At 39.7% G+C, this 15883-nt stretch overlaps 2 protein-coding genes across 2 annotated transcripts; both read right to left on the bottom strand.

The window, feature by feature from the left end:
- Positions 1 to 641: 641 nt before the first annotated feature.
- On the bottom strand, positions 642 to 4605 carry LOC129588545 (P2X purinoceptor 4-like). The gene is made up of 11 exons (XM_055482863.1): positions 4567 to 4605; positions 4308 to 4369; positions 4102 to 4194; positions 3710 to 3923; positions 3058 to 3239; positions 2887 to 2967; positions 2115 to 2250; positions 1902 to 2032; positions 1297 to 1456; positions 1124 to 1231; positions 642 to 1068 (listed from the first exon to the last, which is right to left on the bottom strand). The coding sequence occupies exons 1-11, from the start codon at positions 4567 to 4569 to the stop codon at positions 811 to 813; spliced, it is 1428 nt and encodes a 475-aa protein (XP_055338838.1). The 5' UTR covers positions 4570 to 4605; the 3' UTR covers positions 642 to 810.
- Positions 4606 to 8778: 4173 nt separating this feature from the next.
- On the bottom strand, positions 8779 to 15862 carry LOC129588627 (P2X purinoceptor 4-like). Its single transcript, XM_055482982.1, has 11 exons — positions 15608 to 15862; positions 15390 to 15482; positions 14622 to 14772; positions 13460 to 13531; positions 12656 to 12831; positions 11714 to 11794; positions 11487 to 11628; positions 10214 to 10344; positions 9969 to 10128; positions 9278 to 9373; positions 8779 to 9203 (listed from the first exon to the last, which is right to left on the bottom strand). The coding sequence occupies exons 1-11, from the start codon at positions 15688 to 15690 to the stop codon at positions 9018 to 9020; spliced, it is 1371 nt and encodes a 456-aa protein (XP_055338957.1). The 5' UTR covers positions 15691 to 15862; the 3' UTR covers positions 8779 to 9017.
- Between the last annotated feature and the right edge of the window lie 21 nt (positions 15863 to 15883).

Genomic DNA, 15883 nt, shown 5'->3' on the forward strand with positions numbered 1-15883 from the left:
AATACAGACCAGTCACGAATGCAATGTACGGTAAGCGTTCCTGTGTTGCAGATGGTGGCCGCGACGGTGTCGGCCGGAAAGGGCCAACAGGGCGCCGCGTGCACGAGCGTCACCGACTGCGACCACAAGAACGGCTTTTTCTGTAAAATCGACTCCTTCGACCACAACGGTAAAAACAGGAAAGGCCACTGCGAGGTGCAGCTGGACCATCGCCCACCTCATTAGCAGCCCCACTAGGAACATTCCCCGATTATTCCAATGAAAGCCCTATTGTGCTTTGATCAGCTACCGGTGCATCGCTCTGCTGATGTAAATCAGACCGCTTTCATTGTACAAACTTATGCTGATCAAGTAACCGCTGTTTTCCGATAAATTCTTATGCAGTCGATTTGTTGGAATACGCTGACCAATAAAGTGGACTTCAGCTGTTAAAGCCGAACCAAACGTAACATTGCAAAAAAATTACTTTTCACCAAGATACGGAAACCTGTCATCACTTATACCCTATAGAAAGCACGACTACCTAAATAAATCAGCTTAAGCAAGTAAAAAAAAAACTGGGATTGCGGCTTGTTATCCGTCGCCACGATTCTGTTAATTTAATTGCACTAATTTTCCCAAATTTTATCTGTTTTCGAAAAGAACGTAACCGTAATCCAAAATGGTGCTCGCAAAATCTGCAACAGACATTCCAAAACATTATAATATGTATCATACAAAATCTATTTTGAAATATTTAGAAATAATAATACAATTATCCAGTGTAATATTACGTTATCAACAGTTTCATACAGGAGACGCGGTATCATTTTATATCCAGCGCTGCCGCCGATCATCCGGCGTCCAACGCACTATATGATTACGGGGTAGCGACCCTGCCGAGCGACTCAGCGGACGGTGATCCCCCAGGTCAAAGGTCACCACCCTTTGTTGCGGCAAGGACGAGGTGGAGCGGCGTAACGCGGAGGGATGTATTCGGTGGTCGTCCATGTAGGAGAAACTCGTCTCCCGTAGACTACTGCTCGTGCCGTAGCGACGGGACAAAAGGGGCGTGACCACCGTCGATGGCTACAAATGACCCCGTTTTCACATTGCTGAACAGGTTTGTAGTAACCACGCTTACAGCAGCAGATTCGTCATCCTCGATCAGCGATTCCGAACGATTCCGCTCAAATTCTTTGTGCTTTTTCGCCACAAAATTGATTAGGATGAAATCACAGATCATGCTGGCCTGCAAAAAATTAAGGCGCCTTTGTATCGATTGTTTAAGATATAACGGATTTTATAATTCCTTACAATTTCCAACAGGCCGAGCGTGGCGCCCAGTGTGTAGACGGTTTTCACGAAGGAGAATTTGCCGGCTTGGCCATGTACGTTGAAGACCAGCAGAATGCCGTACAGTTTGATGAGATCACGCCGCATTATGCCGGTTTTATCTTGCCAGTAATACGACTGTCTGCAGCGTAAAGAAGATGAATCATTAGTACTTATACTGCTTTAAAGAGACTGGGAAAAAGCCAAATTACCAATTTTTTATGCCCAGGAAAAGCTAAATTAGATTTACAAACTTTGACAAAAAATTAAGAGCGATTATTAAGAAAAGCAAAAAAAAATAATTAACCGCTTAACTGAATTAAAAACAGCAAAAACCAAACGAATACGTAAATTAAAAGAATTAAAAGCAGCACTTATTTACAAATATTTAATAACGAAGAATAAGCGAAATTGTTATATTAGAAATCCATTACCACTTGTAGCACTTGACCTGCAAGCTGAACCTGTTAACTAAAATAAGAAAAATTTAAAAACGAACAAACACTAGCGTAAACACGTAGGTATTTAACTGAAATTTATATTATGAATAATTCTAACAATCTTTTTATAAAACCTCTAAAATATACCGGAAATTCCATCCCGGTGCTATTAGATCGCTAGCATTATCCAGCCGATGGAAGGAATACACCGGCAGACACTGGTCCAAATCATAGTCCAGATCGCAGTCCCAGTCGATGCGGATGGAAATAATCCCGCCCTGCCAGTACGCGTAATTAAAAAGAATTCTCCGCTTCATTTAAGCCGCCCGGCCGTAATCGGCCGTTTGTCGGCCTGCATACCAGCACGGCCATCTGGGAATGGCTCTCATTAGCCAGGGCAATAATATCCGCCATGTAGAAAATGGGACAGTACGGATCCGTCTGCGGGTGGTAGCGACAGTTTAGCTCGCTCAGGTTCTGCGGCACGATGTTCTGCCTAAGAAAACGCCGAACCGGCACGCGCGCGATCATTTATAATTTGTTGTGCTTGGCGGACATTGGCATTTGGTAGGGTAAAATTACCTAACTCCATGTAGATTCATATTAGCGTGCCGAAAAGCAGAAACTCTATTCTCACAAATTGATGCAAAGATTCAGTTATTCATAGAAAAAAAGATAAAATTCGAATAAAAATGGCGCAGCAAATAAAACGTGACTGCACTTGAAATTAAAACTTCATTTGTAGCGTACAATAATAAAAATTATTTTTGTTTGATATAGTTAATTTTGTATAAGCAACTTATTGCTTTTGTCTTACAGTTTAATATATTTTGTAGGTATCACATTTAAATTTTGTTCCTTATCTTAATTTATTTATTTCGTAGTGCTCATTTTTGTATATAAAAAGTAATTATTTATATTGTTATTTTAAATGTTTAAATTTAATTAAAAAATAATAAATTGAAACTATTTATGCTGCTTAGCTGAGGAAAATAATTATTTTAAGAATTCAGTTTTATCAGTCCGGTTTGACTGTCGAGAATCAAATGCCTGTTTGGCGGCTGTCATGAACCCAATTCGGCCTGTCACAACAGCTAATTTTACCCGTCAAGTAGCGGATTCTCTATCTCACCGTTGCACTTGGAATTTCGGAAAGACGATATAGTTGCGGATGCTGACCGTGACGCTCTCGAAGCCGTTGATGCGGGAGTGACTGGGAAAAACAGCGCAACGGAGTTCGTGTCAACATTCCCGGCATACCACGTCCCACTTATATTATTACAGGCGTAACAGTTTAGCGTACTGGTAATGGACATCGCGTTCCGTCGGACACCAGCCGTGCACTTCGCAGGTGGAGTTCTCCCGGTCTAGGATGTCGAAGACGCAGCGTCCGGTGCGGATCCCGTTCCCATACATGGTCGGCATGTCCGGCACGCATTCCTCGTCGTCATCGCACAGACTGCCCGGCGTTTCCACGTTCGGATCCTGAAATTATTATGTCCGCGTCAAACAGTAACCTGATATTGTATTCGTTGCTAATTCTTGGTTGCGCAACATTCCCGCTTTATGGATAGTTTTAAATAAAATTAAATAGTAGTTTTACAGAAACTGATGCTTTGGCTGCAACGTTTTATGAATAATTTGTCTACAAAAAAATAATTTATCGGTCGCATTATCTAATGTTTTTATGGATAACTGCATGGAAAACAATAAGCGGCAACTATTTCTTAATAATAATCATGCAAACAGTTAGAACGAAAGCTTCAGATTCATTAACAATTTTGCGTGTTGTTTTTGATAAGGAAAAAAATAGATTTTTCAAAATATTTTACTAACTTGTGAAGACATTTGTCGCTGTAACCTGCTTATGTTGCAGCTGAAACTGATATCGGATTCAACTTAAGCGCAAAGCAGAGGGCTGTTACAGTTAACTGTTATACATCTTCCTGACTCACCTCTGGACAATTCCCATGCGTCTGATTGGGTGTAAAAACGTAATTAGTCGGGACAAATACGGCGCGTGATGACTGCGGACTAAACCCGATATCGCTGCTGTCCCACATTTTATTGGCGAAATTCTCGGCTTGCAAGAAGCCTTTGGTTTTGCTGACCACACTGCTCACGGCGTCGTCCGTGTCCTGATAGGATTTCGTAAACACCACCACGTAGCTGATAACAGTTAACAGAATAAGATTAGCCAGATGCCTTAATATTAAAATGAATATAAACAGAAATACAAAATTTACGTAAAATAGCTAAAAAAACTTGTACTAATAACTATAAAAAATATACTGATAAAATTTCTTATTATTAAATAATGAATTTTAATAGTGTAGTTTTAAACTACCAGATCAGATACACGGCGATTGCGGCTTGCGACAACCGGTACATTGTCCCGAGCCATGGACAGCGTAACGTTATAACGCGCGGGGAGTTATATCTGTAATAAGAATGCCAAAAATAATTACGTGTTTGGAGAACTAAAATAAACAATCGTAAAATCAAAATAAAAAATGCGAGTCCTAAATACAGCAGAAAGAAGGTAAATCAAACCTGGTGAAAAACGAGAATCTCCGCTCGTTATCGTCATACTCCAGCATCGTGGCGGCATATTCCTGTATATCCATGCAGATAAGTAATTATACGATGAAAAAAGCCTTACCCAGACCGGCAAATGATTTACCCAGCTCACGCTGGAAACACGGAGACAAATTGGTCGGGCAGTTTGCCCGCTAACAGACATTAACAGACCTTGAGTGATGTGCGCTGGTGTTTTACGAGTTGAACGCTGTAATATTGTACGCGCACGTACCATTAGGGATATAGGGCAAACGACGGAAATGCGGCAGTGTTGTCAGGCGTACTCCGGCATATTGATTGCAAGGAGGAACATAGCCAGAGGAAAAAACACTTAAGACGGCTGATAATTGACGCATGTAACCGATATATGCAGCGCAATAAAACGCGTTGAGCAATAGACCGCGGTATAATTAGGATTTTGCTGAAGTGGCTACAATTACCGTACAAACATGTCTTCCTTTCCGGTGTTACAGTGCGACGGGATAGCATGGCGGGAATTAATAAAGGTATATTCCTATATCATTATTCGTAACTGTTTTCTCTTTAAACAGGAGATATTAGTCACAATCTGGAAAACATCCAGACACGTAAAATAGGCCTTTGCGGATAAATTAAAGGACGTGTTGCCGATACACAGCACCACATTTATTTTCCCGAGCTTCTGCGCACAAAAGTCTCAATATGTACCGATTCTCATAAAGTTTCGCACATAAGCACGCATAAATACACAGATTACCCTTCATGAAATCCTCGCTAGAGGTTTTTTATAAATTTTTAAATAACTTTTCAGCTCAAAATTAAATAATTTTACAATTCATAACCAGTAATGGAATTCTCGTGCATTTTCGCGAATTGTGTGCTAAGTACAGCCACACCATTTTAAAACGGTTGAAACCAAAGAGGTTTAGAAAACATTATTTATGTAACTCCACGACTCAGTCTTCTTAGGTAAGTTTTTTTTTAAATCTTGCAATACCCTCTTGGAAATATTTTTGCCTTCTGTAAAGATTATCACGTAATTTCTGCAGCAAAATAGTTCAAAATGGGGCGCCGATAGTAAAACGATGGTGAAATGGGCGCCTGTTGTATACCCAGAATTAATACGTTCAGACTGCTAGCACGCACATAGAGCACTCGAAAAGCATTATCCAGTCAAAAGCTTGCTAAGGACTAAGGCTTAAAATGTGAATCGAAAGTGATTTCACTGCACCTGGTTTTCTGCTGGCTTTTCATCTGCTTTGGCAATGAAAATATTATCTGGAGTCGCCTTCTTTGTTTGTGCATTATTCTTGTTCTTTCAGATTCAAGTACGTAAGTAAACGTTGCTGAGTTGTTGAATGTATTTACGCTCCTTGTCCTTATTATCATGTCTAACAGAATTTTCTGCAACGTTTTCGTTTGGTTTTGCTTGGCAGCACCGGTTCACTTTCCTAGTTACCTTCGTTTATTGATTAAGTACTCCCGTGCCAATCAGTTTTAGCTTTCCGTTCCCAACGGACCGAAATCCGTTTACTGCAACCAGCAAAGTATTTGCCGAATGAATCAGTGTGTTAGCACGCTTTTTCCGCATGGCTGGCTTCTTAATTCGGTTTTGATGTGGTTCGCGTCAGTCCTCTGTAAGATGCACTAGGACTCTACCTGTACAATACTCCATGTTATGACTGTAAGGTACAAAAGGGAGCGCTATGATGTTAACATTTAGTCAGTTATGTGTAGCGACTTACCATTAGCAGTACACTTTATATCTCTGTTCAGATCAAAATTTACCATGAGCGATCAAATCTGCTGCAACCGCCGGAATGGACGGTATTTCCTTGTGAACAGGCGGAACTGTAATAAGATAGCAGTAGCGATAGCACCTAAACACAGTAAGCACAGTGGGTAGAAAATAAAATATCTGTGCAAATTCTACAAAGTCAGCATTACTGTTAAAAGTTTGATTACTGTAAGAAAAGCGCTACAGAACAGTCTTTGCGCATTTAGTTTTAAAATTGCAGTAACTGTCGTTTGTGCCGATCCCAACCAATTATGATCGACTTGGTTGTTTTTTTTGACTGCCCTTTTTGTTACAACGCACGGCAGCGCTTTGCAGCAGGAGGGCAGTTAAAACAAAGAAGAGGAAGGTACAAAAACGCAGCCGGTAGGATAGGATGGTTAGGATTTGCATTACAGTCCTGTTAGGATTTGCAGGACTGTAATGGGGTAACGTCCATGATATGTGTAATATTTTATCGCAGGCTGTTCAACGGAACCGCACAATACCGAGAAAACTGCCTACAGGATTGTGGAACGTGACATTTTTCATTAATATCTCCTTCTACAATCTTGTAGGCAGTTTCTTTGTCAGTTCAGAAACGAATCCGAAATCGCTTACACGGATCTGTAAGCGATATACAGCCCTATCGCGGCAAGTGTGGACACTTTTTTTGAAAAATCACTAAAGGGTAGCCGTAGACAAATTTATAATTATTTGATTTTCATATCGTTGCTGCTTGCGTCTAGCATGTTTTGCATTTTGGTTTGCCCTGCTGAGAGCGTTTTTGAAATCACAGCGATATAAAAATGAAAACCGACCGGATTAAAAATGTGGCTTGACCTGACCCATTGGCCGTGGCTGCCATCTTCCGACTCAAAAATTTGTTTAAAAATTTCATTGATGTCGCACAGCAAAAATAATAAGTTTGGGCTGTTCCGCAACCAATGCTCTTGCGATATGTGCAGGACATCCATCGAATTCCATGAAACCTGCGTGACCTTTGCAAATTTACCTCAGGCACCGTCAAAGTCGAGGGCGACCTCCTTTACGCCTTCGCCGGACAGCCGCCGAATGTCGCAAGCAACCGTTCTTGATAAAATCTCATTCAGAAGATGTTGAGAAGCATTTTTAAACTTTTCGTTTACACAGTAACCCCGAGGCATCTTGTTCCAGCAAGTTTAAGCAAAAGTCTTAGCTTTTTTAGTCACCGCTTTAATGGTTTTTTCTTCCATTCGCCCGGCGCTTATACCTCCTCGCCTGTGCTCATGATATTTGTCAACACTCCAAAATAAACTAGCGTCACCCACATCTGATTCATGGAAGTTATCAGCTCGACGTCCCCAGATCCATGTGCTAGGCAACCGCACTTCTCGGTATGTCGTTTTTAACATAAAAGCCTATGGGAGAACCACTTTGTTCCGAGATCAGCGCAAGCACTGGTCATGTAAGACGTTTCTGACACGCGTAACGGACACCTTGTGGATCATTCAATAACTTTCAAAAACCCCACGCAAAGATCCTAAGTGGTGGTACTTCTCGAGGGGCATTCATAAGCATAAAACAAACGACCGCTACCCCCTCCCCTAAAACACCGCTCGTCTCGCTACTGGCACATCAAAAGACTTTGATTTTAATTTTTTTTTGATCCGCAATAAAAAACTACGCTAGAATAGTGCAAAACATAAAACAAAACGACGTACGAAAATATTTCTTAATTTATTTTATGCAACTGTCCACACTTGGCGCGTTAGAGCTGTATGCCGTAAGGGAAGCGACCCGGTACATAATACCAAATTCGTCAACTTTCCGCACTTTCTACATGGAAAGTTGTAAGCGCACATATGCCTAAAGATCGGTTTAACGAAAAACGGTTCCAGCCTTTTTGTCAAATGTTATCATGAATATTTAAACTTTCAAATTAATTTTAAATTTTGGAAAAAGGATGCAGCTTAGCAATTCGATCTAAAAACGATCTTCATACTTGCGAGCATTTATGTGCGCACCGAAGCGTCGGACTCTCAATCGCACCGCACTGGAGCATAGTAATAATATTTCCTACTGATTCACGAATTATACTACACTTTATCGAATGAAAACGATTTTGCTCTACTAATACTTATAGGCAAAGACGTTGTTCCTCAGGTAATATTACATCAAAAACTAACAGAAAAAAATTCAATCATTTGAAAGTCGATTTGTACTGGGGACGTAACACTAACGCCATTATACCGAAGTAACGTTCAGTATTCTGTGTTTCGCCAAAATAGACCGCTTTAGTTGTCGTTCTTCCAAATACCAGATACGTGTACTTACAAAAACGTGGTACTTCTGAATTTCTCTGCGTTGCAGGCATTTTCGTTCTGTTGTTTATAGTGCTCTTTACGATAAGAGAAGATGAAGTCGATTAACCGTTCGCGACAAGCGAGAATTCGTGGTACATAAGCAGTAAACTATCGAAGAAGACCACTCGAAGTTGGTCGATGATTTGACCCGTATTCCATACGAAAAATTACGAAAATTGTTTTTTTTTTATCTCTGACATTCATATGTTTTTCGTTGTCGTTTTGCTGTGAGGTACAGTGGAGTCCAGTCCAGTGATCGTAGGTAATTTATCGAAGAAAAGTGAAGCAAATGAACGTGGCACTGCGGAATAAATGCCACTTCTGCATCCCAATATTTTTATGGCGTTCTGACCTTTGCGACCGTACTCTGTACTTGCGATTGACGGTATAGAAATTAGTCTGTATAATATTGCGCGCACACTACAATACACGAAGACGAGATCCTAAATTTTAACAGGTCTCTTTCGACAACGATATCCATAAACTGTATTGCTACTGTCAAGCTGTAAATATGTTCCTTTTTTGGACATTGGTCTCGACAACACATCATGCTTCGTTAAGATTCGTGACAGTGGATTCGTTAACTTAAACATCATCCATCGTAACCAGCGGTGGTCCGTGCCCGTGTACCGGCGAAAACGGCGCACTGCTTCGGGGTGACCCCAGAGAGTGCGGGAGAACCGTTAAGAGGAAGTCGCTGTTGCTGCGCGACCGCGATGCACTATTGCTCATCACGCCGAGGTCCGTGGATTTTGTGCGCGAGTGCGGAGTCTATGACAATCAAAAGTCAACGGTCAATAGCGGCTATAAAAGCGTGGTTTTTTTGTTGCGCCACGGGTGCTCACCTTGGATAAGTGGTCTAGTTTGGTGAACTTTTGTTCGATAAGTTCGTCGTTTGAGCGGAGACAGTTGAGCAGAACGAACTCGCACACCACGGATGCCTGTCCGAAGGGAACGTTTTATAAATATGTACTGGGCAAATTTACATCGCTTTAGCTAGGAGGGATTACTTGCTTTCCACTTATCGATTTTAAAGAAAGAACGTATGAACAGGTTTTCCTGAATTTTTTATATTAAAGCCATTTATTCTATCAAAATTCAATTAAGAGTTTTATATTATATCATGAAGTTTTCCAAAATGAATCAATTTACATAAAAACCTTCTAGCTTTGATCTATCTGAGAAACTTCTCACAAATTATAAAGTCATGGTTTATATGTGGATGCGGTACAAAAACAAATGCAGCTTTATTTATTCAATAGAAACGCTTTAACTAAATTATCCTAAAACATTAATTTTTTCCTTAAAAGTTTTATGTAACTTTGGAAAATATTTTTGGTGTAGTTATAAGTTGGATTTTTTTAAAAAGAAGTAATAAATAGGAGCTAGCCAGAAATCTGCTTCATACGAAGGATAAAACTGTAAGCATTGGCAAGTACACGAATTTACTACTGAAGTATACACACTGTTGGCGCAGTAAGATTAAAAACGCATGAAATTAAATTTCATTGTGTAAGTTGAGTTAGTTCTGCTTACAATTCCCAGCAAGCCCAGCCCGGATCCCAGGTTCATGGCAAAATTCACCGGGGAAAATTTGTAGGCGCGCCCGTTGACATTGAAGACGAAGCGGATGCCCCACAATTTCACCAAATCCCGGCGCTGTATACCGCTGGCATCATAATAATAATACGCATGCCTGCAACAGCATTTATATTTCCAGCCGAGTTTGTAAATGTAACCGGAAACTACAGCACATGTCTGTATACATCGGATTAAATTACCGAAAATTCCATCCTTTGGCCACTTTGTCGTCTTTATTGTCCAGACGGCGGAAGGAGTAGTGCGGCACACAGTACTCCTCATCATAATCAAAATCACAGTTCCATGAGATATCAAACCCGATTATTCCGCCCTGGTGGAAAAAAGCGAAAAAGCGGATCATCAGTCAGTGTAGCCATGATCAGGCGGTTTTTTACACCCGGCATAAACAGTCATCGGAAGCGCATTAAGCAGATAAATTGCCTCGGCACACTCCACATCATCGCGCTGATATCGCGGCCGTAATTGGTTTGTATCGATCGCTTGTGGGATGCCTTTTAACGGCCTAAATGCCGGCATCCGCTACGTCAATATTTGACGTAATGGATAATTAAATACCTCCCCGCTTAAATAGGATCACGGTTTAAACAGTTCAAAAAGGAAGTAAAAAGACATAAATAATCACGTTAAGAAACCAAAGGCAAAACAGACTGATTTCTTTAAAATACCACGATGTGCTTTTATTTTCATTTTAAAATGTTTTATTAAAAAAATAAATATGTTAGTTAATAATTAATTTCACCTTAAAACCTTCTTTTGTGCTCTGATTTTATTTTGATATTTATCTGTATTCGATATAGTTTTATTTAAACAGAAGAAACATTAGTTACCTCAAACTGATTTAGTAAAGTTGCTTATATAACAAAACTAATTCAGCGCGCGCTTTCGTCCAAATTGAACTATATAATATAGGATGTGTTGAAACAAATAATTATAGAAATTTAAACAGGTACACCCTCATAATTCTAAAGACGTGGTTAGAAGAGAAACGATTGCCGATTTGAATGAAACGTTCTGTCGGCACAACTGGGAAAATGAATTAATTTTCAAAGCAAATACTTAATTATAAAATAAAATTATTAATGGTCTAAAGTTGTGTTATGAAGGACAAATCAAATGCAAGACAGATTAAGGTGGTTAGAGATGATATTTCATTTCCGTTTTTAATTTATATTAATGTATTATTTGCTTTATAAATCTTTTTTTGTCTCACAAATTTTTAAACACATTTTATATTTTCAATACAAGTAACTTCAAAAATGTAACGGTAAAATTGTTCAGCAGTTACAATGTCTGTTACATGACAAAATGTGTGCGTATTTAAATTCGAAAATAAATAAATTATTATCTTGCAAAAAGGGGTTCTCAACGCCGACGTATTGTCTGTCAGATTCTCTGGAAAAAACACAATACCACTTCCGCATGGCTGCCTATATTATGATGCGGCTCACTCACCCGCACCGCAATCTCCGATAAGCTGACATTGGCTTGCTGGACGATCTTGGCCACACTGAACACCGGGCACAGCGGATCGGTATGGGGATCATACCGGCACGACTGCAGATATGTCTGGTTGATGGAATCCAGGATATTCCGCCTGCTCGTCAAGCAAACCCCAACATAATAACAGTTGCCACAGTGAAACCAGATAGCCTGTAATCCGGACGGTTCACAGCACCGACCTTTTCTTATCGAACTTGGGGAAAGCCACGTGATTCTTGACGAGGACAGTGACCGTCTCGAAGCCGTGCAGAATGGCACTCCTGAGAAATGGGAAATTATTATACAGGGTAAATTGAAATGTCAGATGCCGGGAATGAGGTCACGCCGATCGGGATCGAAATATTGCTGACTATAAATGTCGGGCAACGATTGCGTAACCGGCAATGAATGTTGGGATATTGCACTTTGTCGTTCATCGAACAATTTGGTTATACAGTATGACGATGATGCGCAAGAAATTGCTCAGTGCTTTAACTATTAGTTCTCAAAATGAAAACAAAAACTTGAAATAAAGTTGTATAGTTATGTACAAATTTTTCACCTTCGTGGTTAGAACGCTTTGCTACACTATCAAGTACGTAATTTTTTAAGTGACACTGACAACCCACTAAAAATTTTCTACTCGCAGAGTGTTCTTATAATTTTTTAAGAATTTTAAGTAAACGTCTTTTGAAAATATTGCTTCTTATGGGGAAATTTTTAACTTTACATAGTTTGAAATGATCGAATTTAGACAAAAAAAGAATTTTCATAAAAATAATGTCACTCCAATCTTTTTAAAAATTGGTTACCTGCAATTCAAATATTTTCATACAAAGTGTAAACGTTCTCTAATGTTCTAAAATAAGTTTAGCATTTGAAGAAGATAGTTTTTAAAGAAAATTTTTTTAAACTTAAAAGCTTGTCCTCGTTGCATTTCTGGAAAGTTGATTTTCTTTGAATATCGGTTTAGTAACTCCTCTGAATATTCTTTAAATATATTTTTAAATGTTGATGGGTATCTGTAGAGAAACCTGTGGAGAAGCACTGATTTGGTTGGCTCTCCGGTTTTTATTACCAAGTAAAATTACACGGATGTGATGATCTGACTATCGTAGTTACAAAGATGAACATCTGCGTACTTGGGCGTTTTATCAATTTCCGTCGGGCACCAGGCGTTAATCTCGCACGTCCTGACGCTGCCCTGCCACACCACACACCGTCCGGTCTTCAGCCCGTTCCCATAGGGCGTCGGCTCATCCACGGCGCAGTCATCGTCGCTGTGACAGAGGATGCCGTCCGCGCCGACATTGGGATCCTGCAATCATATCCGCCCTGATTAACGCGTCTAGACGAATAAACATTTCGTCGCAAGGCGCAAGCCGTAGCAAAACCATCCGGAAATAAACAGAACATGTTGACGCTACAAATTAATCGGTTTTAACAGACCAAAGCCGAACAGCTCCACAATGCTTTAGTGTTCAGAAAAAAGACATAGGAATACCTGGTTCAGCATTGAAAAGCCTGTTAATTTGCAATCCATTTCTCCGTTAAAAAATTTAAAAACGTTTAAATAATTTGCATTTATTTTAATTTTGATTTTATGAAACACTATAAAAAAGAGACGTAAATGTCAAATTTAGAATTCAAAATTTAGCCGGTTTTGAAAGATAAAAAAAATACTACCGAACAAAAAATTTTGATTTACTTAAAAAATGCGAAAAAATGTAATTTAACGTCTCGAACCGAAAAGCGGGTTTTAAAAGGTCACTACTGTACAGCTGACTGACTGAATGTTGTTAAAAAAATAAAATAAAACGAAAACGTTTTGAGAAAATGTCGTTTATATTTGGAATTAAGCAAAGAAATAATTTCCAATTTTTGCGATTGATACATGCAGTATGATGCATATTCAGTTTATTTGCGAACGCATTTATACACATTACCTCTGGGCATTGTCCCTGCGTCTGATTGGCCGTGTACACCAGACTCGTGGCAATGAAAAACGCATCACTTTCCTATCGCAGCAGAAAAACACTCACACCTCAATTGATGGAACGATCCAATTAGCTATCACATAAAAAACCGGCACATCGATCGCGCAGACCATTCGTTCCAGCGAGTTTATTATTATGGATTAAATCAACAAATTAAGGAAGTGGAAATGTTATACTGCTGAAACGGCACATCCTGTCTCCGGCGTTTTTCTATAGACGCCTAACCACAGTCCCAATCAATAGACGCTCGAGCGTCCCTGAGCGCCAAATCCCCCGATGGACGATAAACTTAATGATGGAATATTGTGGCTTAATTCAGCGCGCATCATCTCACCATATGCCCCGCTTGTAGTCCGTCATTTTTTTGTAGAAAGAAACTTTCTCACAATTTCAACGGTCTTTTGTTGTGTGTGGGGGAGGAAAAGTACCCACGTTCGGATAATAGACACTTAGCACTTGCTTTGCGTGACTCCATTAATATCCTATCGATCGTGACGTAGGCATGGTGCAGTTTTGATAATAATTTGATATCGATCACATTAATACACCAGTATATTTAGCTGTAAAGCGAGTACATCAGGGAAAGTGTGCTTCATAAAATAATCCGAAGAAATTGTATTTTTAAAAAAATCATTACAAAGTTCCAAACGGTTGAAAAATGAAATGGCTTCTAAAATAGGGATTTATTTAACGAAGAGATGACGTGCCAAAATTTTCAAGAATTTTATAATGCACTTGTAAGTATTTCTATTTGAAAAAAATTGCAAACAACTGAAGTCGCGCTGAGGAATTAAATTTCCTGAAATTCTAAAGTCGACTTTGCAAGCCTAAATTCAGTTTTGAAATGCTTGAAAAATGCTTGTGTGCTCTGTTTTGGTCAGATATGCCTTCCTTGTACTGTGGCTTTTACAAGAAGGTTTTTAAAATCCCAAAAAAGATCCGAGGAAAGAAATAAACAGCCAATTAGATTTTGATTTATAGAATATAATTAGTAATTCATAATTATATCTGTCATATTCGTAACTTCCGCGGATATTTCTTATCCAAATTTAACGCAGAAGTTATACCTTTAAATCATATCACAATTGTAACAAGGACGATACGCTCTTACCTGTGGCGGGACGACAAAATCCACACCGTCCCAGACTTCCTTGCGGGTGCTGTTGGCACGATACCGGTACATCATGCCCTTGATCTTGGTCACCACGCTGCTCTGCGCCATCTCGAAGTCTTGATAGCCACGCATGTAGCAGAACACGTATCTGTTACAGAATCCACCGTTATAAGCAATAAACTCGGAAGCAAAGAAATGTTTTCTTCCTATACAAACGCTCAGCATTATGCTGAATAAATGCAGCATACTCTGGGAACTGAACGGACGGCCATAATGATGACTGTCGAATGCATAATGAATAAGCCGGCATAAAATATGCAAGTAAGGTTATCTGCCTGGCGTCTTGCATTATTCAGCAAAAACACAGGCATTGCGAAAATATCAATTTATTTTCCCCCGGAAAATAGCTTGAACTTCTTGAAAATAATTTTAGAATAATTAAAGGGTGCTAAAAGAAAACTTCTAAAAAAAATGTCTGCATGTTAAAACATAAATTTCCATCTGTGATTGCGCTCAGCTGAAGATGAATGTCGATCACCGAGAATTTGTCAAAAATTGTAATTTGTCTTTCAAGTAAAAAAACAGTTTTATTCTCTTGAAATTATGTCTAGAATAATTAGAAATTTAAGTGTTCCAAGACATTTCTAGCATTTACACAAATCTTGCCTTGTGTAAATATGACCTCAAATGTGACTGCGCTTAGTAAAGTTGTCTTAAGGCGCTGAAATTTTAATGAAGTAGTCGAAAGAATAGAAAATAACATACCCGATCAAATATCCAACAATACACATCTGGACAATCCGATAGATAACCCCCACCCGGCAGCTGCGGACGGTAACCAGCCGCGGCGTCTCGTACCTGCACCAGAACACGACACAACGGTTGGCCTTATCCTCTTCCATCGCCAATATATATACCAACATACACGGTTTTACACGCACGCAGGCAATATTTGTCAAACTGGCAATTGACAATTGACCTACTCGAATAAGAAGGCATTGCCGCAGTCCCACAAGCGCCGACAGTGCCGGCGTTGCCGGCGATGATGTTCTATTAAATGAGGCATATATATACAGAACGAGCAACCAGCGTCAACAGAGGCAGGTGGAAACAATTCAGTTATTGGGCAAATAATCCCGAGTTTTTATGCTGAGTGGCTTAACGGACGCCCGCGCATCACTCTGCCGTTAATGCTTGGAATAACCGTTGTGATGCGGCTGCTGTCGAATGCGCGACGTGCGAAGTGACTGTTTATCCAG

The sequence above is a fragment of the Paramacrobiotus metropolitanus genome, unplaced genomic scaffold (assembly GCF_019649055.1).
Source record: "Paramacrobiotus metropolitanus isolate TYO unplaced genomic scaffold, Prichtersi_v1.0 Parri_scaffold0000001, whole genome shotgun sequence".
NCBI classification, from domain to species: domain Eukaryota; kingdom Metazoa; phylum Tardigrada; class Eutardigrada; order Parachela; family Macrobiotidae; genus Paramacrobiotus; species Paramacrobiotus metropolitanus.